Source organism: Dufourea novaeangliae, unplaced genomic scaffold (assembly GCF_001272555.1).
Source record: "Dufourea novaeangliae isolate 0120121106 unplaced genomic scaffold, ASM127255v1 scaffold8, whole genome shotgun sequence".
NCBI lineage: Eukaryota > Metazoa > Arthropoda > Insecta > Hymenoptera > Halictidae > Dufourea > Dufourea novaeangliae.
In genome coordinates this window covers 8,256,974-8,284,043 of record NW_015373923.1, presented here as the reverse complement: position 1 = coordinate 8,284,043, position 27,070 = coordinate 8,256,974, and the positions used below count along the sequence as shown (strand labels likewise).

General features: G+C 39.7%; 1 protein-coding gene across 1 annotated transcript; it reads left to right on the top strand.

The window, feature by feature from the left end:
- LOC107194900 (paired box protein Pax-6) lies at nucleotides 1-26,919 on the top strand. Its single transcript, XM_015584612.1, has 5 exons — nucleotides 1-13; nucleotides 8,564-8,784; nucleotides 22,705-22,951; nucleotides 25,478-25,646; nucleotides 26,406-26,919. The coding sequence occupies exons 1-5, from the start codon at nucleotides 1-3 to the stop codon at nucleotides 26,917-26,919; spliced, it is 1,164 nt and encodes a 387-aa protein (XP_015440098.1).
- The last annotated feature ends 151 nt before the right edge of the window (nucleotides 26,920-27,070 follow it).

Sequence of the window (27,070 nt, the reverse complement as noted above, 5' to 3'; positions counted from 1 at the left end):
ATGCCGCATACAGGTGAGTTTGCACGGTCGTCGATTAGTAACCGTTTCACGGAACAATTCAACCCTGTTGGGGTGTCTTTCGATCCAATCGTATTTTACTTCTTTTTTTCATTACACATCGACCTTGTAGTATTTCTCAAGCTAATTACTAAAACTTTTGAATGCGCATGAACGTCGGCAGTTTATTAATATGTATGTGTTTCTCCTTTCTTATTCGTATTTCACGTGTACCGCTGAATCGAACACCATAGCAGGGTTAATTGTTGCTTCGTAAGCGTACGAACGAAGTGTAAAAAATTTTGAAGGAACCATGGGTGGGAACTCAACCGGTCTCTTGAAGAATTATGTTGGAGTTTCATTCATTTTTAAACTGCTTTTATTTGTAATATACAGACTCTTAATTATTGAAACAATAGGGATTTTTCATCTTGTATTCGAAAGCTTCGAATAAAACTTCGAATAACTTTCGGTAGCTTGCTTATTCGAACCGTCGAATGCCGAACGTCAACGACCTAGGGCCGAGACTGGGCATTTAAAGAAGTGAAACAATGTTGTGCAATGCCTCGTCGAGTAAAGCGCCGTATCTTATGGCTCAAATGTGAGATCGGTAGGTGAAGTTGCAAGATACATAGTTGTACTTTAAACACCCAGTGTCGACACCAGGTCTTTGACGCTCGGCGTCTGACAGTTCTAATAAGCACGCTGCCGAAAGTTATTCGAAGTTTTCTTCAAAGCCTTTGCATAAAAAATAAAGTTCCAGATGAAAAATTCCTACTGCTTCATCAATAGCATGATATATAAATTGTATCTGACTGTGAGATTCAATATTTTACAAGTAAACGCAGTTTGAAAATCAATGAAGAGAACGATTTAGTTCCGACCCATGGTTCCTTTAAAAATTGTTATCCTCACGACGAGTAGAATATAATGCAACGATAAAAAAATTTGACCTTCAAATTCAAGGTCAAGGTCAACTTCACGGTAAAATTTTCTTAATTGTATCTCCTAATCGAATGTGTAGAATTCGCCCATGGTAGCCGCCACAAGTAATTTCTTGACATCCTGTATATTTAATTGCATCGGAATTAAACGACGAAGTAGAGACTAAACGAAGAAAGTAACGAGTACACGTAGAAAAACGCGATCGAGCTGAAACTTTATCGCACAAACCACACGAATCGAACTCCTTTGGAATCCATGATTCCTCAAGGAGAAACCGAAATACCAATCGAGAATCCCCCATTACAATTCGACGCCCGTGTAAGTAGGATTCGTTCGACGTGGTCTGGCCGGCGAAATTATTAGCGGCACTAATACAACACTGTCCGGCTGATAGCCCGGCCAGTAACCGGCTTTCTGATTTATGCAACGATGTGGCTCGTCGTTATCGTTTCTCGGACATTTAGCACGAGGTCAGCTACCGTCGGCGAGATCAGAAGACGAGTCCGTTCGGAGCAATCGACAGCAAAAATTAAAATCACTCTGCCCCCCCTTCCCCTTTCTCTCTATCTCTTTCTTCTTCTCTACTTCTTCTACCAGCGCGACGAACTCGTATTTTCCCTCCTTCAGCCGGGTGCCCGTATCCGTTCCCGAGCGATTGGCTCGAGGCACCGGCTAAATTACGATTCGGAAGGTAGTTTGACAGTAATTAACGAAGAATTTTATACAGCGGATCGCGAGCCAAGATCTATGGACCCGTTATTAAACGACTTTAATTACATCGCGCTGTCCTCCTCCCTCGCCTCCACCAACCTTCATCCTCCTCTGCTCTTTATTTCCAGCCGTCTAATGCCCGAGCACAATGTAGATACCCTATGAAACGCCTGGCGATCTTCTCTTGTGAACTGAATTTTTAAGGGGTTAGACTTTTGTATCTGGTTAAACGTGTGTACAGGGCGTTAATATGGACACTTTCAGAGAATGGATTTTGCAGGCTGAATTAAGAGAAAAATCAAGAATGATTAGATTACGTCCGAGGTTACTTTTTCGAGTTATTAATTGTCTAATATACAGGTGTACTCACAGAATTCTATATTGTACAGGGTGATTCACGAGAAACAGAACACGTAAATATCTCTGTTAGGATTGAAGGAAAAGCCCTGTGTCTATATTAGAAATGTAAATGTAGGGGTGAACAAATGCACTCGGGCATATCTACCAAATAACAAAAATGTGAGCGAACAAATACGATATCTACGAAAAAAAAAAAAATAAAATAATGTTGTGTAAAATTGTTGTCGATCAAGTCTGGTGTCGGTCAAAGCTGTTGTCGATTAAGTCTGGTGTCGGTGATTTCAATGGGACCCGTTCAACTCTATCCAAGTGGGAATACCTCTTTAACGCCTGACGAGCGTCGGCTTTAGACGCAGACGCGTCAGATACGTTGAGTCCCGCCTTCAGGATATCCGTACTAACATGATAGAGGTTGTTTGAGTTGAGGACACGCGGGGATTCAAGATCGACTCAAATTGCATCGCGTGCCCCGTTGTACACTGGGAACGAGAGAGAGAGAGAGAGAGAGAGGGAAGCAAAAATCTGTTAGCGTGGATGGATCGTGATTACAGGTAGGGCAGGTGTATAGTTTGGTCAGGGCCTAAATGGCAAGCGGCGATAGCGATCGCCGTTCGCTTGCATTAGTCCGCTAATTCTAAGCTAACCATTATTATATACCCAAAGATACTACGCTCTTGCGGCTTTGCTGCGCTCCGTCGCATAAATACCTTTTTCTTCTTCTTTTCTTTTGTTATCCTCCCAATTTTATGGCTTACGTGGCGTTACGTGCCGGTATGCAACGCCAGAAACGTACGTTGCGAGTTTATTTTTTTTTGTCTTGTATTGTACCATCCGTTCGATCTGTTTCTCCCTTATCAATATATCATTTTAATGGGGGATGAGGTTCTGCATTTCGAATGGTTGAATCAGATATATTAGAAACAGATAGCACGTCCTTCGAAAGTAACTCGTCTCTTTCTAAAATTGGGACGCCGGCCTAGCCTACATTTCTATGTCTATGGTCCAGGGATACACCGTTCTCCGTATGTGTCGTTCTCTTAGAATTATACTTTCAGAAAATACAATAAAACAAATTGATCTTTTAACACCTCCAAAAGGGAATACCCCCAAAATAACTCCGCAAAAAATGGACATATTAAAATAAAGAAAATCTTTTTCATATTTTGAAATGTAAACAAAAATATGCTAAAATCTTCAGAAAGTTTCAAGTCTTCGTGGCATAAACAAATCCCCGAAAATCTCCTTATTCTTAACGAATCACTCGAGTCTCCTCCCTTAACACTAGAACTACAGAACCAGTCAAAATGGCTGGTCAATATATTCTTACAACGACGATTAAAAAGTTATAACAATACATTTTCTCAGATCTCTTGTAACTTGTATTACGACATGACATTAAAGAAATTAGTTAATTTATAAATTAATAAATTTTCAAAAGTTTGCCATATTTATCGATCGAAAATGATATGTGTTTATCGTTGGTAGTTCTAGTGTTAAGTACCCCATCATTTATTCCAGCGCGTCATCACGCGGATCAATCAGAGGCAAACAAACATAATTTTATTCAACCGCGCGACACAAGCGTTCACGATCGAACGCAACTCGTCATTTTTTGTGTTTTTTTTTTTTAAATTTTTTCCCCACCCCACTAGCCAACGCGAAGTCGTCCGAGCGATCTTCACGCCCGATAAATTTGCACCTTCGGGCGTCAGGTCGCGGGGGGATCCGACATTTATTCGCGCTGAGCCCCGCGTGTCTCGCCGCCTGATTTTTATGAAGATAAGGGGACAGCTTCCTGCTTCGTTTTTGCCGTAATAATAATTTCGCCGGCGGTCCCGTCTCGGGTCTCTGTCAGCTTTTCGGACCGCGTGTAATTTTCGGGACGATCCAACGGAGGTGACTGAAAACAGGAAGCGACGACGAGACTCTTTTCGTCCGTTGTAACGTCCGAAATTAAAGGGGGAGCCGAGACGACGGGGACAAGAACGGGGACATCGACTGTGGACGAGGACGCACACACTGCGTGATTTTATTTTTTTTTTTTTTATCGGGTCGATGTAATAATTGCCTCCATAAACCCGAATAAATCGTTACTCGCGGTGTCGGGGTATCGACGATGAGTAACGAGGGATCGACACGCGAGGATTTCTCTCCGTTCTCGATGTAATTACCCGCGTAATAACGTGCCGAAATGTCTGTCACCTCTGGTATGTACCGGAACCGCCTTTAAATCACACGATGATGAGAACCTTCAAATGAAGTGTTTTGCTTTTTTTTTTTTCTTAATTTATCGGTTGTCCGTTATCTTCTTATTTTCGAGTAATTTTAAAGAATTAACGATCGCTGAAGTTTGGAGTTGGATTTGGAAACGGAAGAATAGATTCTTCTGCTGCTATGTTAACCGTTGGTCACGTGACTAAAGATGGCCGCCGACATTTGTAACGTACCGTATCGCTTCTTCATTTATCTTGTTCTTTATAGTTTTCCATCTTCAGTACCTAAACCTACCGTTAACGTAATATTGGAATCTGAAGAAATGATTGTAAATTATTATTACGATCACAGTTTGCAAAGATTGCAAATTTAAATAGTCTGGAAGAATGGGTTAAATTGAATAAGTTTATGTATGAGATCGACTTCATAGTAAGGCGCTTTTATTTTAATATTGAAGTATTCAACCCTCGGCCAGCAGACGCCGGGTCACCAATGACCCATATCCTAGATATGTACAGATTTATAATATTGTAAATATTGTTCGTTTGCAGTTTATATATTTTTTCTCACTTCATATGATTCTATATACGCTCCTACTTTTTAGAGTAAAATAATTGTGGAAAATTAATTAAGCATTGATTGTTTGAAAACATGTTAAGAAATCTACTCGTTTACATGGAATCAATGAAAGATATAACTTGAGAATTTTTTCCGACATACATATAACATTAATATTACTTTGGGTCTAAAGATGCGAATAATAAGAAAATGCAAAATTTTAACAAAAATAGAAACAGAGAGACAACTCCATGATGCCGCTTGCTTCGATGCAGGTTAGATTGTAAAGTCCTATTTCGTAGAAGTTAAAAATCAAATTACAAGAAGTTTTAAATTAAATTTATTGTCAGTGCAGATTTGCATTTCACAGAAATTACCGGAATGTAACAAGACTAGCGTTCAAAACACTCACCGAATAATCAAAGAAAAAAATTTCGACCACCGTCCCGGTTAAAAGTCGCCAAACCTAGTTTCACGAGACCGTCGACCAAAATTCCGAAAAATTCGAAATTTCGCGAAACCACGTTGCTGTTCGACTTCTTTCGCACAGCTTCTTTTTTTCGTTTCATTTCGCCATAAACTCTCGATTCTCGAGATAAATCTCACCGTGGCGACGAGCGCGCTCTCTCGATCCTCGGAATTTAATATACGAGACACGGTGAACAGCGTCAGTCGTACGGGAGACGCGATAAAAGGCGGCCTAATAGCGCAAAGTTTCTCGAAATTTTTGCGTGTCCTAGTGTAAAATCGACGGGAACGGCGTCGCGACGAGCGGCCGACTGCGGGCTCCGCTTTGGGAATCGTAAAATCGTAATGCTCGGAATAAAAACGTCAATTGATCACCGATTTTATATCCTCGGCGTTGAAAATCGTACGAGCCAGATGGGGCCGCCATTAAAAAACCGACGGAATAAAATTTGAGTTACGCCACTTTCAGCGCTTCGCCTCTCCTCCGGGCTGACCCGCGCGATCAGCTTCCGAGAGGGAAAAGACCGAAGTGGTTTCGGCGGTGAATAGAGGGGGGAGGTGGAGGACGATATTAACTATCTCATAAATCCTGCCTGGTGGCCTACCGGCCGCGAGAACTCCCTAATTCTCGAGTCGTTTCGGTAGCCAACGATTACTTAACGGCATAATCATTATGGAATCCGAAAGTTCGTGGGCACCCATGGAACCTATGGGTGCGTGTGAACGTATTACGCGCGACGGAACGTTACGGGTCTGATAATTGAAATGTTGAGTTAGTTGTGCTTGAATATATATATATATTGTACTTTCAGAGTTAGTAATTATCAGGGAAGGTTTATGAGTAATATGTTGAAATTAAGGAGTGTTGTCTGTCAGAGTTTGAACACTCTTGAGTAGTGATGGGATCGAGTATATTATTGCAAGTCGGTTTGTATCTAACTGTGCGGTTTCGAACACTGAGTAGTTTTTAAAAAACAATACTTTTTAGACGAGATAGATTCGACCTCGATATAAGGATTTTAGAAAATGTCGGCTGTGAAGAGGAGGACCCCAACATCGTGTAGGCAATATTAGGCATCAGTTGTTGTAGTTACCAGAAAAGGCATACTAATACAAGAATTGTTCTACTATTATTTTCTTTTATTTATTGTCTTCTATTGTGTGAAAATATGTCTTTCTCTACAAAAATCAATAACCATATTTCCCTGTAATTTCATGTAATACATTGCGTGGGATGAATATGAAACCACCCTAAAATTTTCAATTGTTATGCATTGTGGTTAAAATAAAAATGAATTTGTGTTGGAAAATAATGTTTCTCCAGGAAAGGATAAATTATATTCCCTATAAAAAAGTGGTTTGTTGAAAATTGAAGTGGTTTTATGGTAATGATACGCAGTGTAGATCCAGAAAACTGTTATTGTACAGATACATTGAAAGTCGCTTCGATCTAAATAAAGATATTTTCTGATAGAATTATATAATATTATTTTGAATCAAATTTGTATAGAGAATATCGCTTAATTTTATAGGCTTAGAGCCGATGTTCCCATTTGCTTTTGAACTGCCTGAACTGCATTCTCAGTTTCCATAAGAAGTGTAATTGCCTTATCAATAATTCAACGACCGGAAAGTTTTCTCTGCACATGCTCGAGATGGAATTAATCCGTCCTATTCGATCAACCGACAGTAATTTCGAAAACATCTGCCGTAAAATGTTACAAATTAAGATGCTACCGTGAAGTTACATCTTTTCTTTTTAGAGAAAATTTTGCGGTTATTAATGATTGCTTGTAACAGATAAATAGATCTCGAAGACTTTCGCTGTTTAACTTACACCTACAAAAAAATTCCCAAACTCAATTCTAAATTAAAGTTATTCCACTCCCCGTCGATTTTCGACTCACAATTTCAGTCGTTCCGTTTCAAAAGAGGCGCTCAGTCGATTCTTTCACGCGTCGTCTAGCTTTCTGACGAAAAACCATTCGATGAGAAATAAAGAAAACGGGGTGGGGGGAATTTAGTGATCAATAAGCGTCGCCTGATCCAAGATCAAAAGAAGTTCATTAAGGCCTCTGACCAATAAAACTCATAACCTTGCGACAACACGAATTTCATTTTGTAGATAAAACATTCGATTGATCTTCAGATCATTTTAAATTCCACGGACAGGCAGCTGGTTACGATTTCATTAAATCAAACTAACACCTCTACGAAACGACTATTTCTAGTTTCTCTTCTGACTCAGGGATAGTTACGAATATTATTCCGCTTTCATATTCATTTTAAATTATCAAAAAATTCCGAAATATTCAATACAGATATTCCGTATACGCAGGCAATTATTACAAACTATCGTTTAACAAAAAGTGTATATTAATATTAATTTTTTGTCAATATCGGGATCTTAATCGACAGATAATGAAAAATGTGAAAAAAGATTCTGAACAATTTTATTTCCCATGAAATGCATGAAAAATTGTTATAAACCGTAATTCAAAGCTCGGAGAATCATCCGAAAATTAACGGGGGGATAATTTTAAGAAACGTCCTCGTCCCTTTTTCGCCTATTGCCGTCGCCCGACATCCGTTGACGGAACGGTAGATGATTAGACGTTTTCGTTTCCCGACGAAACGCTCGCAGGAATGTCGGGCTGACTCTTCTCGAGGACATCCGACTTGCCAATCGTTATTAGAGGGAAACTGGGGAGCATCTGCCTCTTAAAACCTTGCACGCGCTATTAGCTGATTATTACTATTCCGGTGTTCTCCGAGTGCTCGGAAATGAACCGACCAGGAAAAAAAGCAGCTGCATTTCGACTATATAATCGTTTCGTTATTTCTTCGTTAATGAATTAATTTAGGTATCGCCGCACAGTGGTCCTTTTTCCCGAAAGCCGGCCAAAACTCATAACTTGATTGGATTTTCATAAAAATCGGTATTCTCATATTTTTAGGGTTCCTGAATACGAATATCTTGTCAAAAATGTTAAATTCATAATGAAAGATTTAATATCATTGGTATAAATATTGTTCTTAAATTAATTATTGTGGAAATTGATAATGTATGGGGAAAAAGCATTGTCAATTTTTGTATTGTTCCAAAGTACGCGTTAGTATTCGTATTTCCACCGACAGACATGGCCCTATCGAAAGGGTTAAGGTTTCAGCGTTACAACGAAAATGGATACAGAAGTGGGTGAAAGAAAAAGTCATATATACAGCAACTTTTTAAGTAAACAATTCAATTAATGATATTTATGTGAAGCAGAGGGGACAGATAAATATTAGGAATCGTTGATTCTTACAGGTCAAGCGGGAGTCAATCAATTGGGCGGTGTTTTTGTCAACGGGCGACCATTGCCCGACTGCGTTCGACAGAGGATCGTACAACTCGCTCTGGTAGGCGTCAGGCCCTGCGATATCTCGCGTCAGTTACTCGTTTCCCATGGCTGTGTGTCGAAGATCCTGACGAGATTCTACGAAACAGGAAGCATCCGGCCGGGAAGTATCGGAGGAAGCAAAACGAAGGTGAGCGTTACTTAACCATTGAGAATAAATTAAATGTTCGAATTAATGGGAAATGAACGGCCGATCACCATTCTGGTGTAAGAATTTTCTGTCTTGCATACATGGGTCAAAATGATCATCTTTATAAGTTTACTTTAACTCCAACAAACTATGATGTTCGTCACCTTATGAAACGAATCGAAGAGATTTTTCACTGTATGCAGTTAAAATAAATCCTGTATGGTAATATACATATACACTCCCACTCATAAGTATTAGGATACTTGTCGAATATGCAGTAAATGTAACAGGTCATTACGAAATTGCTGAAAGTCTGAAATAAATATTATTTAAGGGATATTAAAGTACGATGGACAAGACGTGTGCAACTATAAATTAAAAATAGCATTTTTACAAAAAATAATATTTAAATTAAACGTAATTTTCTATTTATAATATCGTTGGATCTTTGCATTTTGTCGCTCGTCACAATGATCGAAACACTTTATTATTACACTTTATATACTTAAAGTTATACTTAAGATAATTGTACGCGATGTTCACGACAATATTCTAAAAATACCATGCGTTTTCTACAATTATACTGCATTAACACGATCCTTCTTATATGCGACCTACATCGGATAAAGGACTTCGTATATAAAATACCTTATTTAGTCTTGGAAGTGTTGTACCCTCGATGACCTCGGTTTTTGCATTTTAATATTGCACATATTAATCGTATTAAGTATTCCGGGAGTATTAAGAATATTGCAAGATCTCTGGCAAAGAGTTTCCAAGAAACCGGTTTACCGAACGCGTTAATGTATTAATAAAAGATCTGATGCACTAAATACCAATAATCTGCTCGATTTAACTAGCGAAACGAATCTTTCGAAGCCCACGTCCAAAATTAGGCAAAGCATGAGAATTTTTTGAACGAAAACTTCCAATATTTCTGAGGATACAAATGTAGTTTTCAGCTTCGTTCTCCAATTTTTTGAAAGTAAAAATATCTCAAAATTGCGTCGTTACTCGCTGATTCCGAAATCTCTTTTGCTGGAACGTCAATTACTGAACGGACAAAATAAACAATACGTCCCTTTTTCAATTTAGATACATTGTTACCACCATCCCTTGGGGATAGGAACAGAGGTAACAAATAAGTGATATTAAAGAAAGTTTTATTTCAAAAAACTGGTACAATATATTCCAAGTTTTAAAGTTTGATGATGTTGTCCAATAATCAAGGTTTCTCGTCGCACAAGAATGTTTTAAAAATTCTACAATATTCAAAAACAACAATTATTAAATTTGTCCCTGGTATCCCCTACAAGCTATAGTTACAGACAATTATATTTTACAACATAATAACACAGACCTGTCAGGTCCAACGTGTGCCCTATAGCGTTCAGTCACTACCCCTGATCAGTCTGCAAAAGGTACACTGACGAGCAAACTCGGCTTTCACTAGGGGAAAAAGTGTCAAAGAGAAAGGGATCTTCTACCACGCTCCTACCATTTGGTAAATTACTGAAATTTATGCCAAATTAACAATCGGTTTAACATTTATTTTAGAACTTGAAATAAATTTCCTAAGTGATAGGAGACTTTTCTTCTACGCCTCTTTTTCCCCTAGCAGAAGCCGAGTTTGCTCGTGAGGGTACAGAAACGAAATTCCAAGAAACCCGAGGGTACACCGAACAGAGAAATCGCCACGGCTCGTTTTGCCCGTTTCCCGTCCTCGCTTGCAATTAGGGATGGCGCTGCGAGAAACGACAAAAAGCGTAATAAACAGGAGGGAAGCAAGATACGTGCTTTATGGGGCGGTGACACTGATGAGGAAGAAAGAAAGAGAAAAAGAAAGGGAGGGGGTGAGAGAACGGACGCTCGAAGTCGTCGGAACCGCAACGGCGCTGATGTGATTTTAAGTAAGGGCTCTGCGCGAGCCGACAGTGCTCGCAATTATTCAAACACCTTGCAGCGGCGATACATTTGCATAATTTCATGGGTTCGCGCGAGTTTTCTTCGACCATAGGCGGCCTTCGTGTCGCGGGGAAATTATCCCCGGGGCCTCGAGTCGAAACGACGTCGTGGGATTCCGATGGACGGTCGCGCCTGCGATCGTAAAAGACGATCGTTCGCCCGAAAACGGGTCGAATTAGTTGCACTTAACGGTCTTCAAGAGACCAGCTCCTCCCGCTTGTTCTGCGAGAAAAAAAAAATTAATTTCACCGTGAACGCGCGACACGCGGCCTTAAACGCGTGTGTCGGATTTGAATTTCAAATTCCCCGCGATTTACGATATTAAACAGTTTCATTGAAGTTCCTTAACCGTCCCAACCCTGTAACCAGCTCTTCCGGGTAGATTCAGCCGATCGTTCGATTACTGTCGGGGAGCGGATTGAAGGTGACGCACAGTGGTACAGAACGATTTAGGAGTTCAGAAGCTTGTTTTTTTTTTTATTTGTTTATTTAAAGTCACATCAACCTTGAGGTTATCAGCGACTACAGTGTCCGAATACATAATACTTAGTACGTAATACAATACACAGTATGTATACATAATACATGGTAACTATTAGGTAACTTCTAGTATTAAATCGGCATGAACTTTCTCAGTTACCGAACAATAATCCTCATCGTTCCATAACCTCATGGGCCATTTGGTCAAACGCAACGGCGGGAACTCATACAAAATTCAAACTGCATTATCATTTCTATCACAAAAACAACGGATCGCCCGCAGCTACACTGAAACAAAAAAAACAAAAAAACAAGGTATCGTTCTCGCTATTATCGCATCAAACTCCACGATTCGAACGAATCTACATCCACCCAATGATTAATAACCCCACATTGATACACTCGGTAACACGTTTCCTACCGAAGTAACTCTTCTCCGCCGAGAATCGCTATCCGCCAGCGTACTCGTCCATTCCGTTTTCCACGGACCCGAAGAAAATTGCAAGTTAACGAGTGTTCGTCGCGGCGAACGATACCGTGTATCCAGTTCGTTGCATACGTGGCTCGATATAATCAACGCCGGACCCGGGGATTATCCACCTTGTACGAGATGCGATCCCGCGAGCACACCACCGTGCAAAAGTGTACGGTGGGCCCCGACAAAGAGGATAGCGTGATGTGTATTACCGGTGTGACGTCACTAATGACAATATAATTGCACGACCGCGTGTACCACGGGCGGATTTCTTGCGGTGCGTGCACCACACACGCGTTTCGGGTTTAATGAATTTATTTTAATAACGCGGCGACGTTGTCGGCGTGCATCGACCTCCTCCGGGTGAATTGCAAACCGCGGGCCCCCGGAGCGGGATTCTCGTGGTCGTCGTTCTCGGTGTTCCCGCGGCGGTGGAAATCCGAGGAGTATATTTAAATTCTGACTGGTGCTGGACGCACGAGAGCATGTAAACGATCGTCATCAACGGCCATTATTGCGGCGTGCTCGTTTTCTTCCAGCCAGACGCCAAAATAGTCAAGTGTAGGATAATGCGTTTCTGTAGATTCTAACCGGCACGAAGTTGATTACCTGCTGCAGAAGCACCTGGAGGGACAGATTTAGATTTTTCGAAATGTCCGACGTTCCAAGCGGATACGCGATTTCGTGGCTATCGAATGCAACGGCGCACGGTGGAGGTATTTGGCCTGACGAGCTTGTGAAAATTATTTCGAGGCGGTCGAATGGAGTTTGGAATGGTTTATGGCTTTGGCGATAAATATAATTAACGAAGCTTAACCTTTTTACTCTGAATATTGCACCGGTGCAACATGTATTTTAAAAGCTTGTTTTTGAATGTCGTATTTTTGTTAGTAAGGATCGGGAGATTCACCAATGGGAATGTAGATTATTCTCAATTCAAGTATTCTGTCGAAAAATAAATGAAAATTATGAAATAGAAGAAATAGAGCGGCTTAATATCAATATTTTCGAGTTCAAAGTAACGAGATAGTATGAATACATTAACATGGCATAACTATAAAACCGTCCTAAAATTTTTAATTCTTCTGTATTGTGGTTAATATGAACCACTCTTTTTTAGGGGATATAATTTATACTTTTTTCGAGAAACAATATTTCTCAATATATAAAAATTGAACATTTTAGGGTGGTTTTGTAATTATGCCACGCAGTGTATATATCAGTCTTATAATTTAAAAATAACGATTTAAGGGTTTGGGTGTTAAAGGGTTAAAATACGAAAAGTGCGTATGATAACAGTAAAATGGTGGAAAAGTACAATTATCAGTGGTCAATGCGAAGACCACGCGATTTGTAATGCGATTATTGAGTGTGTTGCAACAAAGAAAGTGTTTCTTTGACAGAGACTAGTCTATAAACAGAGACATTTGTTGATTTTAATAACGCCAGAACTAGTATCGGGATTCACCCAAAAATGTAACAAAATCATTCCTGAATTATTCGAACAGTAATATACCTTACTGAATTATTGGTCACTTTCAAACATCAATAATTATAAAAAAATATGTAATAAAAAAGTAAAAGTTAATCGAAAGTGTAGTACACACCTACCTAAAAAGCTTTGGCAAGGAAATAATTGACACAATTTCTTTACAACATATCAGTAGTATTAATTGAATTAAGTGAATGGTGTTTTAGAAAATGATTAAAAGAGAAACGCGTACTGTAAGAATTCTTCGCTTTTGATAAAGCATAACGTTTTATGGATGAACAAATGAAAAGAAATATTGCTACATTGTTTTTCATATATTTAACTATCCGAGAAAATAATGATTTTACAGCTTGAACAAGATTTTTGAAATCGAGTTCTGGCCAGCTTTTCGAGTCGAATACTTCACTGTGCGGCCAGTGATTTCAACGCGCGCGTGGAACGATGTTTCTGAGTCCGGCGAACTCGTATAAACGCAATCTGTTCCTGTAGTTACAAGTGGAATGGGGCTTTGAATGCGTTTATATCACTTTTTAACAAGCAAAACGCAGTAAAATAAAGACATTAATGTAGTTTCATAATATTTATCGTCAATATAATAACACGTCTAAATAGTCCAGGAAATGAATTTCTCTCCAACTTTCATTTTTGTAAATTAGAGCATAAAATTGGTCTGGTTATTGGAGACTTGAACTTCTGCGAAAATTGTTTTTAAAGTCAATGAATAGCTCTGAAGGTTTTCTGCAAAATCATTAAATTTTAACGTTTGTTTGTATTACATATCATTATACGTCATTGTAGTTTATTGTTTTATGGAAATTAGTTGTTAAAAAGAACAGTTACGATGAATGTACGTTTCTTTTAACGGTTATTTCCGATGAACAAATATGTCCCATACTGTCATCCATTAAGTACTGTACGCAAAGGTCCAAAAATTGTACAGCCTTTTTGCTGTTTGCTGGGTTCCACATTTTAAGTGCAGACAAAAAAATGCGCCTAATTATACAGTGAATATGGCCTGGGGTTCTTAATTATACGGTGGCTTTAAATCGACCGACTTCCCCCGAAAGCTGCTTTTAGCTTTCTCTTCCGCTTTAGGTTAGCGGAAGTACCTATAGCTCCAATTTTTGTTGTCTAATGAAATATATTATCCTATTACTTATTAAAAACAAGCAATAAAATCATGCGTCCACTAAAAATTATCTAGTATTCCATTAAATAGTAAACAGACTGCGAATGTTCGTACCAATTCTCGACTGTACACATTATTTCAAACGAATAAAATCAAGGATTATTTCAGAGAACTGTCTAAAGCTCAGAATGACGCCTTTAGATACTAAAACTTTTCACTACGTATTATTCGAACAAAATTGCCCTCGACACCGGTGAAAATATACTATATTCATAAAAAAGAATTTTCTATTCATTTGCCTTACAAGTAAGAATCGATACTTTTCTCCGATACAAGTTATCAATAAAAATATCGATACCTTGACAATACCGATTTATCCCTAAATATGCATACACGACAGTGCTAAAAAATTCGTGCCACCGTGGGCAAGTACATTCAGCGATGAACGATGATGTGCCTAAGAAAAGCAAATAAAACAGCTCCATCTTTCACCAGTCAGATTACTAATCAAATTTATTTACGCTGAATCATTACCGTGTCTCGATGCTCGACGTCACGCCGTTTAAGGATCGCGCGTTCTCTCCGTTATTTTCCAATCGGTCGGTTAATTCACGAACTAATTGTCGAACTATCGTCGATCTACACGTGTTCCCGGGCACGGTAACGTAACGTTTCCGAAGCGTGTCCCGGTACTTTCGTCGTCGTTATCTCCGGCGCCGGCGTGTACGTGCTCGCACCGAAGCGATACGCGTCCGGATAATGGACTCCCATCACGGCAGAGGAAATTGTCTCATGAAAAATGTACGCCCCGTCGTCCAGAGCTTCGATCGTCGTTCGTTTATGGATGGAATCCGCGACCTGCCAGGGAACGTACGCCCTTCTCGGAAGACACCACTGGTGTATTACAGATATTACATTGACGAAAGTACAGCGTTACAGTGAAAATTACGGACGGTGGTATTTGCGTAGCACTGAATTTACCGTGATACGGCCCACCATGGTTTCGGAGATACGCGAAATTACACGGTTTTTGAGGGTGCGTGTATGAAAAATTATAGATTTTGTCGGGGAACCGGTGAACATTCTTGTAAATATTGTAAGCCGCTCGTTTTCAAGGTTCCTCGTGATACTCGAGGATCACACAAGTAACGTCATTTCGCGTGTAAATCGAAAGAGTATGTTATTATCCTGCTTCGAGGAAGGTTTAACGGTTCCCCTTTTACGGAATTTTCGAGGGAATCATTCCTGAGAATGTTAGGTGGCCCGTTGCTTTCTTGTTTTTTTAAATAAATTGGCGATGTAGCTTGAATTCGGAACATTTTCCCACCCTTTCTGTATTTAAAAGGGCGACGGTGTGGCAGGAGAAATAGATTACAGATACTTAGGAAAATTCACATTTTCGTAGAATAATTTACTAGAATATAAAGTATATTAGAAGTTTTGTTTCCCTTGTAAGGGTTTTCTGAAGGTCAAAATAAAACGGAATTCTTATTACCTTCTATTACAGAGTAAGGGAATTTTCTTTATTAAAAGGAGGAAACAAGCTTAACCCCTTAATTCCTGTTACATATACGTGTTTTCTGCTAAGAAGTTTACAACTTTAAATGGTCGCTAACTATTGTACTATATTCATAGTTACATATATTTGTAAACAGGTGCTACGATATTTCCACTTTTTAAAACTGAATACACCAGTAACCCAAAATGAGTTGTAATTAATTTTTTGCATTAGAAATTAATAATTCAGATATAAAAGGGGTTAATTATTTAATGATCTCATTTTTTCACAAGTTCGTAAGAGCATAGATCGAAGATTCTTCTATCACGAATTCCGAGAGGAATTAATTTTCTCCCGAGGTAAAGGTACTGAATTATACTCCTTTTAAATGTAGTCTACCGGACGCGTATCAAGGGAGAGTCATACATATATATTCTCGCATGTAGACGTTCGTTTTCCCAGCGATTCGTCGATCGGGGACCTTTCCATTTATCTGGCAATTAGGATCTCCCGCGTGTACAATGCAGAGTCGCGCTTCGGTCTATCTAACGGATGAGTATTAATTTTTCGATGAATGATTCAGCGAGCGCCGATAATCCATCGTGGAACGTCGAAAACAAACATTAACGATTCGTGCATGAACATCCTCCGTATTCGTGTACACAAGGTAGATCACAAAGTGCGAACATGACCTCGTGACTGATCGAAATCTTGTACTTTTGCATACAAAACGGTAAAAAAGATTATTATCGTAAACGAAAACTCTCTGAAGAAAATAGTACAGGTGTTTTTATTCCAGTATAAACCGCCAAATTATTACAAATTTCATATTGTTACATTGACAACCGCCGTCACCCATTTGGTACCAAAAAGTTCAAATGTATTTATGGTTCAAACATTTCCGTCATGAACGATCAATATTTTTAACACTAAAACTAACAAACAAATTAAAACGTCTTAAAATTGTTATAGGTCCTCGAAGTGGCGTCACTCGTGAGGTGATTTGAACCAAGTTTTTGAAAAGTTTTGTAACCTCCAATTCTCATTGGTCGAGTTTTTTCATCCATATCTATTTTTGCCAAGGAAAAACTTGTTCCAAATCACCTCACGAGTGATCCATTTCAGGACCCACAACACTTTTGTTACACCCTGTATAAATAACAAAAAAAAAAAAACTGTTGAAAGATTCAAACAAAAATTTGTTTACACTCTCAATAACTGTATTAATAAATAGACAACATTTCATTTCTGTTGAACATTTCGTTCACAGCAAACAAAAAAAGTTCCAAAGAAATGACAATTTTACCGTGCTTCACAGTGGCAAGACCCCTTAAAGTTTGTTATTTGGAGAACTTCCTCTCGGTTACGAACAACCAAATATCGAGGAAGGGGGCGTGGTCGCCGAAAAAGACGTTGGGACACGTCCTCGTTCGACTTATCATCGGAACCAGCCACAAGCACTAGAGGCGGGCCGCCCTACGTCGCGTAATTACCGGTCAACCTGTTCAATAGTTTACGTTATCTAACGTTTAGCGCCAGATGTCCGTCCGGCTCGGCCAATTTCCTTTTGTGGTATGGGCCTGTCACGCGCACACACGCGAAAGGACACCGTCCACGATCGACGAGCCTCCGAGGGTGTGCGGTTTACGAACGCGTGTGTACCCATTGGGACACGTACACCGTGGGTTCGGGGTAATTGTGGAAATGACGACGGAAGTGTCAGATTGGAATCTGAGATGCTCCCGGGATCACGCGATGCCTGTACTAACCCCCTGAAACTATTGGGCGGACGTGTGAGTGAGAGAACTCTAACCCCTTAAACGTTCTTCCCACCAGTGGTGCTTGTATATCGGTGCCATTCTGTGGGCATCAAGCCCATTCTTGCGATATTTTTACCTTGTTAGATCTAATGGAGTATCGGGAGTTTGGTCGATCGATACCTTCGGCGATTAGTGATTTAGTGCCTTTTATTATATTCGAGGCAAGTCTTGTGTTACCTTATTAGATCTACTGGAGTATCGGGAGTTTGGTCGATCGATACCTTCGGCGATTAGTGATTTAGTGCCTTTTATTATATTCGAGGCAAGTCTTGTGTTACCTTATTAGATCTACTGGAGTATCGGGACTTTGGTCGATCGATACCTTGGGCGATTAGTGATTTAGTGCCTTCTGTTATATTCGAGGCAAGTCTTGTTTTACCTTGTTCGATCTACTTTATAAACAATAAACATAATCCAGCGAGTAGTAAGAAAATTTTATTCATACCAAGCTCCAAAAGTTCTCGACTTAACCATGATTCATTTTTTTTCTAGTAATCTTATTTTTCATTCTACACTTATTATCATTTATACAATTTCCAATGTTTATGGCTTAATGTATGAAAATAACTAGCCCAATTTTGTTTCTTTCAATGTTAAACGTTTCATTAACACTTTTGAACTTTACTAAAATTCTTTCATACCTTTCTTAAAGTCCACGATACAGTAATCACCTGTCAATTCATCTCGTCTCCAGTCCCATAAACGAAGAACACTTCGAGTGGGGTAGCTAAAGATCGCTTCTCGAACTCCTGCGCTATAGTCCACGCAGAAAATGCACGCCCCCCCGCGACCATATCGTTCACCACCGGGCCCCCATGGGCCCAGTGAAATCGGCGATCTCGAAAATCTGTACCTCGAATAACATTTCCATCGCGTTAGCATAAAATTATCCTGGGACCACCGGGTTCATTAGCAAGTCAAATGAACGTGGCACGGATTGAGCACCACTGGACACCGGGGCCCGTGGTCCCCTCGGCCAGCAAAGGGGGAACGGAACCTCACGGACCGGGCGCGGGCAGATGAGCCCGCCTCCTCGGTAAACCGGGGCTAAACTGTAATAAAGTGCGGGTACGCGTTTATCCACCTAACCTTTTTGGGGACCCTCCCGTTATCTGATTCACGGGGACCGACGCACGGTGCTTCACCTGTGAACGACATATGGTCATCATTGTCCCCTTTCGACGACAGTGTGACCACTTTCGCGTTAATTTGTCGATGAGATAGCGCGAACCACCGCGGGCACATCACGAAAAATGACCAGGTTAATGATCGTCAACGGTCCCAACGGTCCCCGACCACTTCCGCGGGGCACGTTGCTCGCGGGTTATGAGGAACATCTTGAAATTTATGGGTATTTAATCGATGTCACCCCGACGTGACGTCGTAATTCTTGTCGAAGTGTTTTATATCGGCGCGTTAAATGATTTCGGACGCTAGGAACGATGATCGGCAACGATTTCAACGGGCCCATAGCTTCTGTGGAGACGTTGCTCGAGGGTTATTGAGGAACATCTTTAAATTTATGGGTATTTCATCGATATCGCCCCGAATGTAATATCGTAATTCTCGCCGAAGAGTTTTAGATCGATGAGTGACTAGACTGCGGATTTTTATGTAAAATGACACTTTCGAAAGTAATTTATAAAGATACGAACAAACGGAGGAATTTATTTTGCCTGTGAAGTATTTTATTGGATTAAGAATAAAATAGAAAACTCTTTGCATCCAATGAAAGTCTTGTATTTCATTGTATTTCATGGAGCTCTAGAGGCTATAATTGCATAAAATCTGCAGTATAGTGATTGACGGTGTAATGGTCTCAGCTTCTGCGGAGACATTGCTTGCTGGTTATGAGGGACATCTTTCAATTATAGGGGATTTTAATCGATATCACTCCAACGTGATATCGTAATTCTTGCTGAAGATTTTTAGATCGATGGGCTAAGTGATTTCGATTGCCATCGAGTTAACGATCCACGACCGTCTCAATGGACCCATAGCTTCTAGAGAGATGTCTCCCACGAGTTACGAGGACCATGTCTAACACGTTTACTGCCAAGGTGATTATCCGTGACGGGATCCATTAAATTATGCAAAGAAATATTCAATTTCTAAACATGAGCATGCAGAATCCCGTAAATCTATTTATAATACGTAATAAATATAATAATTTCCAGTGAAGTAATAATGAAACTAACGAGTGTTCAATACAACGCGTAAATACTTGTATCGTTAATAGCAAAGACAGAGATAAATGTATTTTAGTACGATATAATTAGAACATTAAGACATGCGACAGTAAACGTGTTAACTCGTTAAACGCCGTGTCGATTATCCATGACTGACACGGCGTGCAATTTATGTAAGTAATATCCTAGTATTTAAAAATAAAGATGGTAAAATTATGAAAAAAGTAGATGTGTAAAATTTTTTGGTATTATTAACACTAGCATTGAATGTATACTAAATTAAATTATATAATTTAATAATATACGTAATGTACAATTTAACATAATATAGTGTCACTTACGATTCATAGGAAATTAAAAGTCAATACAAAGTCCGTCCAAAGCACTATTACGATTTTAGTAATCGGAAAATAAGAAAGCTGCAATCCGACATTTTGATCGATTTGGTAGTTCTAGTGTTGACGGATATAATACAAATATGTCGAGATGAGGTTTTTTGTCAGAATTATCACAGTATCTTGTTACTTTTGTAACTCAATTTCTAGCACTTTTATTTCGAAATCGATTTGTATTGTTGTCGTAACCTTTTGTTTGTAAATTTCTTAATGTCAGATATTCTTCCACTTCTTTTTTGTGATTACTGACGTAATTTTCAATGTTTATTTCTACTTGTATTACTAATTAGTAGTATCATTCTATTATATAGCGTGAGCGGAAAGATGAACAATAATTGAAATAATTATTGTGCAAATGTTTATAATCAGTGCACCGATTTGATATAAATACGTTCGAATGAATGTAAAAACATATCCAGGCATACCAGGACTCCTGGTGTTTATGTCTAACATCCGCCGTTACAAGAAATCTAATAACCGTTCCGGATGCTACAATAAAATAAAACTTATTTCATTAATTAAGAGATTTATTAAGTTAAAAAGATATTGAAAAGTCAATTGCCCTCAGTAATTAGAATTGCAAGAATTCACGAGCTGCAAATACACGAATCCTCCATACAATATTTATTTAAATACCCACTTGCAAGGGAATGGTGTAAGATTTCGCAGATGCCAGGTTCGACATTCTGTAGACACAAAGCGATCCTTATCTGGATCACTGGCAAAGAAATCAGAAATCGCGTGTATGCTTAGCCAGAGATCGATCTTATCGTGCCTTAATTATCGACAAAAAGGAACAACGATCGAGCGAAAAAGCTATCGTACGAAGAAGACATCGGCCGGTTACAATTGATGGAACTCGAAGTACGTCATTGAATCGATAGCATCGTGTCATATCCGACCGTGGATCGCAAGCATCAACGTTTAGGTTTCGGAAATTGCCCGCGATACAGATCACCCCTGTCGGTGAACGTCAGGTGGCCCGCAACATTGTTTCGATCCAAAAATATTGTCCTCGTGCTTGTTATAACCTCTACTTTATTCGAACGTTCCAACGATTCACCAAATACAACTTTCTTAATTGCTACCCGGGGACCGATGTAGACGGTAGATACGTCGGTGGTTCGAGAAATACGAGAAAAAAAAATGTACGAAACACGGTGCAACAATCTCTTGGGAGTTACACGAAGCCTGCACGTTTTTTCTGTCATCCCGCTATTGAATTTGTAAATTATTCATTCGGTTTCGCGACCAATTAAACGAAAGTTCGAATTTTATCTTACTTTACTATGTACCTGTTATTATTTTTTGGTCAACGATGTAGAAATTTGGATTGGAAACTGATGAAGACAGATTTTAGTAAGAGACAAACGAAACTTTATCAAAGTAGTAAGGAACGAAATAAGTATCTATTATTAGAGATGGGATAAAGTTCATTATAAGTAGGTTCGAATCTAACTGGATAGTTTCGAATTTTTCATAAATACTTCCAAAAAGGATAGCAATACTTTTAAGTAGACTCGAATCTAGATAAAAGAAGTTCGAACCAAGTATACTCGAACCCTGTCCGAGTAGATTCGAACCTTTTATGAGTTCTTCGATCAAAAGTTCTCTATTCCTTGCAATTGTATATGCTTTAGCAAAAATATATATAAACGATCCAAATTACATTTATTTATGCGACAACAATAATGCATGAAAGAAATCTTTCATGGTTAATGATAAGTTAATGTGAGTTTTTTTTAAGAATAAAGAAAATTTGTTTTTGACTATTTGAGCTGATAAATTTTTATTCTGGGCCCCTGTGTAATTTATCAACAAACACTTCGATTACAAATTATAATCATTAAATGTATGCAACAGGCTTAAAAACATGATGTATCAATTCCTTCCTTGATCTTGGTGTCAAGGTAAATGAATATGTCTCATATCGATAAGCCGGGAGATCAAAAACCCTAGCAGTTTACCAGTTAATACCTATAGTGCCCTCCTTAGCTTAATTGTCGTAACTGATTGCAGACATCCGAAAAAAATGAGGTTTTATAATTGTCTTTGTGTCGTCCTTGTCTTTCATCGTAAGCCATTTTAATATAGAAAACATTTTAAATCGTATTTATTTTATTTTTTTGACACGTACCTTGAATATAAATAATCGAGGCATAAACATAAGTCCTGGGATGATTTAAGTTAGTAGATGTTACATAGAACAATATAAACTATTACTCATTTGAAAGCTAACGCAAAAAGGACGCATTCTAGCTTCAATTAAAAAGTGAAAAGCACATAGGGCTCCAAATATTTCGAAAAAATCTTGCGAACCGATAATTTGTCAGTTTGGACATTTCAAATAAGGAGGCCAGTATGGGTATTCCGTTGATTCCGAATAAGTTCTAGGCCGATCTGGGTACACGTGTGTTGATGTTTCGAATTAAGCTTTCCGCCCAACGGTCACTTGCAACTGCTTTTTACTTTTGCAGCAAGTGGCCACGCCCACAGTTGTTAAAAAGATTCTACGAATGAAGCAGGAACAGCCGACGATGTTCGCCTGGGAGATCCGGGAGCAGCTAGCCCGGCAGGGAGCCTGCGATCCTCAAAGCTTGCCCTCCGTGTCCTCCGTGAATCGGATTCTTCGGGGCGGAGGGCTTCACGCAGATCACGCGGGCATCGAGAGCAGTCCCTCCAACACCTACGCCTCGCAAGTCTCGTCGAACGTCGCTAACAGAGGTAAACAAAAAAAAATTAAAACGTATTATCTCACGATTGTCGACCGAATCGTTTTCACTATACGATGAGGGGTCACGCGTCGCAGGTTACCGTAAAATTGTTCTCCAAATATCGTAGTAGGTTCCGTAACGATTCCGAGGTGCCAGCTGGCTCAAGAATTCCCGAATCGAGGCTCCGAAATCGGTTCTCATTTCGGCGGATTCTCTCATGCGGGTGTACAGAGTGTTCACGCTATTACTAGCCAGCGTTTTTCTTGCAAATAGTAAATATTATAAAAAAATGAAAGATGGAAAAGTAATACTGTTTTTTGCAAACGACATAATAGCGTATATAATTTATTTGTTTTTGCATTAATATTTTTGGGACTGAAGGTGACCTTGAATTTTTGACACCTTCAAGTGTGTCAAGACGAATTCATTCGTATACGACATAATAACCTTCAAGGTCATACAAGGACAGAAATGAAAGAAACATTTTGAATATTTCATACCGATATGTTAGAGTGAGAACGCAAACACTTTACCTCGCCTTCTTTTCGCGGACGAACAGTACAAAGTATTTCTTATTGATACGAATTAGATGAAGTTGTTATTCACTATCAGAATATTTACTTCTGTTTCCACTAAAACAAGACAATTTCAATATTACTTGTTTGTACAAAATATACAAAATGTTTCTTCCATTTCTGACCCTGTACAGCCTTGAAGGCCATTGTGTCGTATAGGAATGAATTCATTCTGTCGCAATCTTTCCTATGATACAAAAAATATACATACCTTCTACTTAAAAAATTGGTCACCTTCATTTCTAAAAAAAATTGTGCAATAACAAAAAACTTACATATCTACTCCATTGCGTTGCTTGCAGAAAACAGTATTACTTTTTAAAAACCCTGGCTAGTAATAGTATGAACACCCCGTATACGCATACGCTCTCGCGTCGAGCAGTCTACGTCTTCTCCGAGCTTCGTGAGTCATTATACGGCGAAAAGCTGCGCCGCGAGTGCGCCATTACCGGGCTAATGATCCCCTAAACATCTGTCCGTATCGTGAATTCGTTGGCGGAATTTTTTTTCCCCATTGTTTTGTCGGTTTCAACCGTACCCCAAACGACTCGTGTACCCCATAGACGTGAAACGGACAGGAAAGAAAAGAATGCCTAAACGTCGCCGGAGATGCAACAATCGGGATCGCCGAGAACGATGGAACGGGAATGGGGAGGGGGGCACGAAGAAGGTGATGGCGTGCTAGAAGAGGCGGCGGGATGAAGCAGAGGAACGAAGGAATTCGAAAATACCCTGTGGCCGATTGACTCGTCAGCGAGCTGCCGCGAGATGATCGACACGCAACCCCTTGAACGAACATGGAGCGCTCGCCTCACAATTCACCTCGTTTATTCTGTAAATCGGCCTCGAACTTTGCTCGCTTTTTTTCGATCGTGGCGAGACTGTGTCACGATATCGACGTCGACCGAATGAAATCGAAGAAAATAACTGGAAATGTTCTTGATAAAGAACAAAATCGAGAATAATAAAAAGTTTTTGGAATGGACGGGATCGAGAAAAGATGAGAGATTACAGTAAATCCTTGATGAGTGTTCGGAGGCTGCGTGGCAATGACTAGGAGAGGGCAGAGATTTTTTTATGAGTTTTAGCACAGTGATAGGGCTGGGAATTCTGAAGGCAATAATATTTGTTTCAGTCACGTGTGGACAATAGTTTATGAAATATTTTATGTTCAGTGCCTGAGGTGTCTTCGAACACTCGTCGACGATTTACTGTACTTCTTTCCGATCGTTTATCGATTTTCATTGTTATCCCTAACACCGAATTACGTTTAAAAAGTAGATAGTATAAACGTACGAATGAATGAAAATTTGAGAGATTTGGTAACTATTATAATCGAATACTAATAAATATAAGGCTCATGAAAATTACATTTTTTAATACCTGTATCTCTTTATAACGTATACATTTCAATTTGAAGAATTAGAAATATGTAATTAATTAAATTAAAAAAGAAAAATAGAGATTTCCACCAGTAAATGAACATTTCTAATCAATGGTGCGTAAATTGATCGAATATGAAACAAAGAATTGCAAAAATATCAACATTTAATCATTAGTTAATTTTAATACCTTAATTCACTTGTTTTTATATAATAATGTTTATTTACTGGTGCATCCTCCTTATGTCAAAAAATGATCGAAATGTCTTCGTCCTCCTCCTCGTTTTTTCTCGTCCCATTCAGCCTGTCTCAATTTAGCCCGATGACCTCGAAAATGTAGACATTAAGGTTAAAGCATCATTTCGCGTGTCTCACTTTTTCGTATAATGTAGTTGTGAAATCGATAACCGGTTCTATAATGATCGGTCGGACTCGTTGGTCGTTTTAACGCCAATTTATATTGCAAAAACTGTGAAACGTTAACGGAAGCGTGTCATAAGGATTTTAGTAACGTACGACTGTGCATTTTACACTATAAAGTTTAAATCCTTAATCGGGTGTTGCATGCTTTGTTTGCAGACTCGTTAATGAGAACGGATTACCAGCTGTTTTATCCGGGTGCTCTTGGACCGTTGCATATTTCCACGACTTCCGGTAACACCGGCGCGCCATCTTGGAACCCGAGCTTTTACTCGTCCCTGTACCAAGCCACCACACTACACTTGCATCATGGAATGCAATCCTTCACGTGAGTGAATACTCGAATGAGTATTATATTTCCATACAGAAATCTGCTCACGATCTAGAATATCTAGATTATATAATACTTCCGTCTTACAGTAGATGGAGATCCATTTTTTTTTTTTAAATACACAGTATATCTTCGATTAATGCTCGAACAGGGACACTATTTCCACAACTCATAAATTTCAGGTCGAGCCTCGGTAACTCGTCTCTGTATTTCGCGGACAGCTGACAAAAATTAAAAACAGTAGTGGGTTTGAAGCAGAAGCATTTAGCGAGCGGGGCTGGTCGCGGTGAGTGGTCAAACGATCCCGCGGCCAGCCCTCACGCCTGAGAGGGTTACCGGGGGGTTTTTATCGGGTGAAACCATGCATTGGCCGTCGCCGCCCCCAGCGGAGGCGGTGCACCTTCATCAAGGTTCTCCCCCATCAAAAACAAGAAAATGGAGCTTTAGCGTATAGAACTTCCCGAGCATTTATCAAGAATGTACTGTATCAGGTTTGTCAACAAGTTCTGTCATTTCTTGCGAGTCACGTTTCTCTTAAAAGAACGATTTCTATGCAAAAAGAATTGACACAATTATCAAATAAGTGGAGACACAGTCGTATAAAATGGCGATTATATCCCAAATTAAAAATGAACACATATTACACATATTATAAGTTAAAAGTAGAGCAAAAAGAACGACAGAACTTTCGAGCAAGCCGAATAATGATGATTTTAAAACCCAAACATTGAAAGGAACACAATACTCATCTTCCAGATCGTTGGACATGGAGCGTCTGTCGGAACAAAATGGCGGGGCCAATCAGGTCGAGCTGAAGTCGAGCTCAAGTTCAATGGCGGGCAGCGACGATTCCCTGGACAAAAGCGACCTGGACGAGAACACGGAGCCGCAGGACCACTACAAGCCGTTCCAGAACTCGACGACCATACTGGAGCTCGGTCAGAAGATCGGTAGCGATCGCAGCGCGTTCGTCAGACATAGCATGTCCGGGTCGTCTGGAAGCTTGGAGAACGGGCAGAGCCCGCCGCCTATTGGCGATACTCAGAAGACACCGTCGCCATGTATCGTGGAGACCCGAAACGAGCGGAACACGATAGCCAAAGAGACAACGGCCGAGGTGAGGCCGGCGCCGCCGCAGAGAAAGAGGAATCCTTACTCGATAGAGGAGCTGCTTAAGAAGGACGAAAACAAGACCACCTCGAAGAGGCCGAAGCTGACGAACATCGGAGTGGTGCAACCTTGCGGGATCGTTCTCAACAAAGAGATCTGAGGGAACCTCGAGTAGATCGGGGTGGAATCAGGAGACGCTGTAATGGTCCAGCGATAGAGGCTAAGCTGATTGTCTAGATTCGGCGACAGAGATCTTCGAGAATCTCGCGAAATACTCACGGGCTGTAGGAACTCTTCGTTATAGAGATACG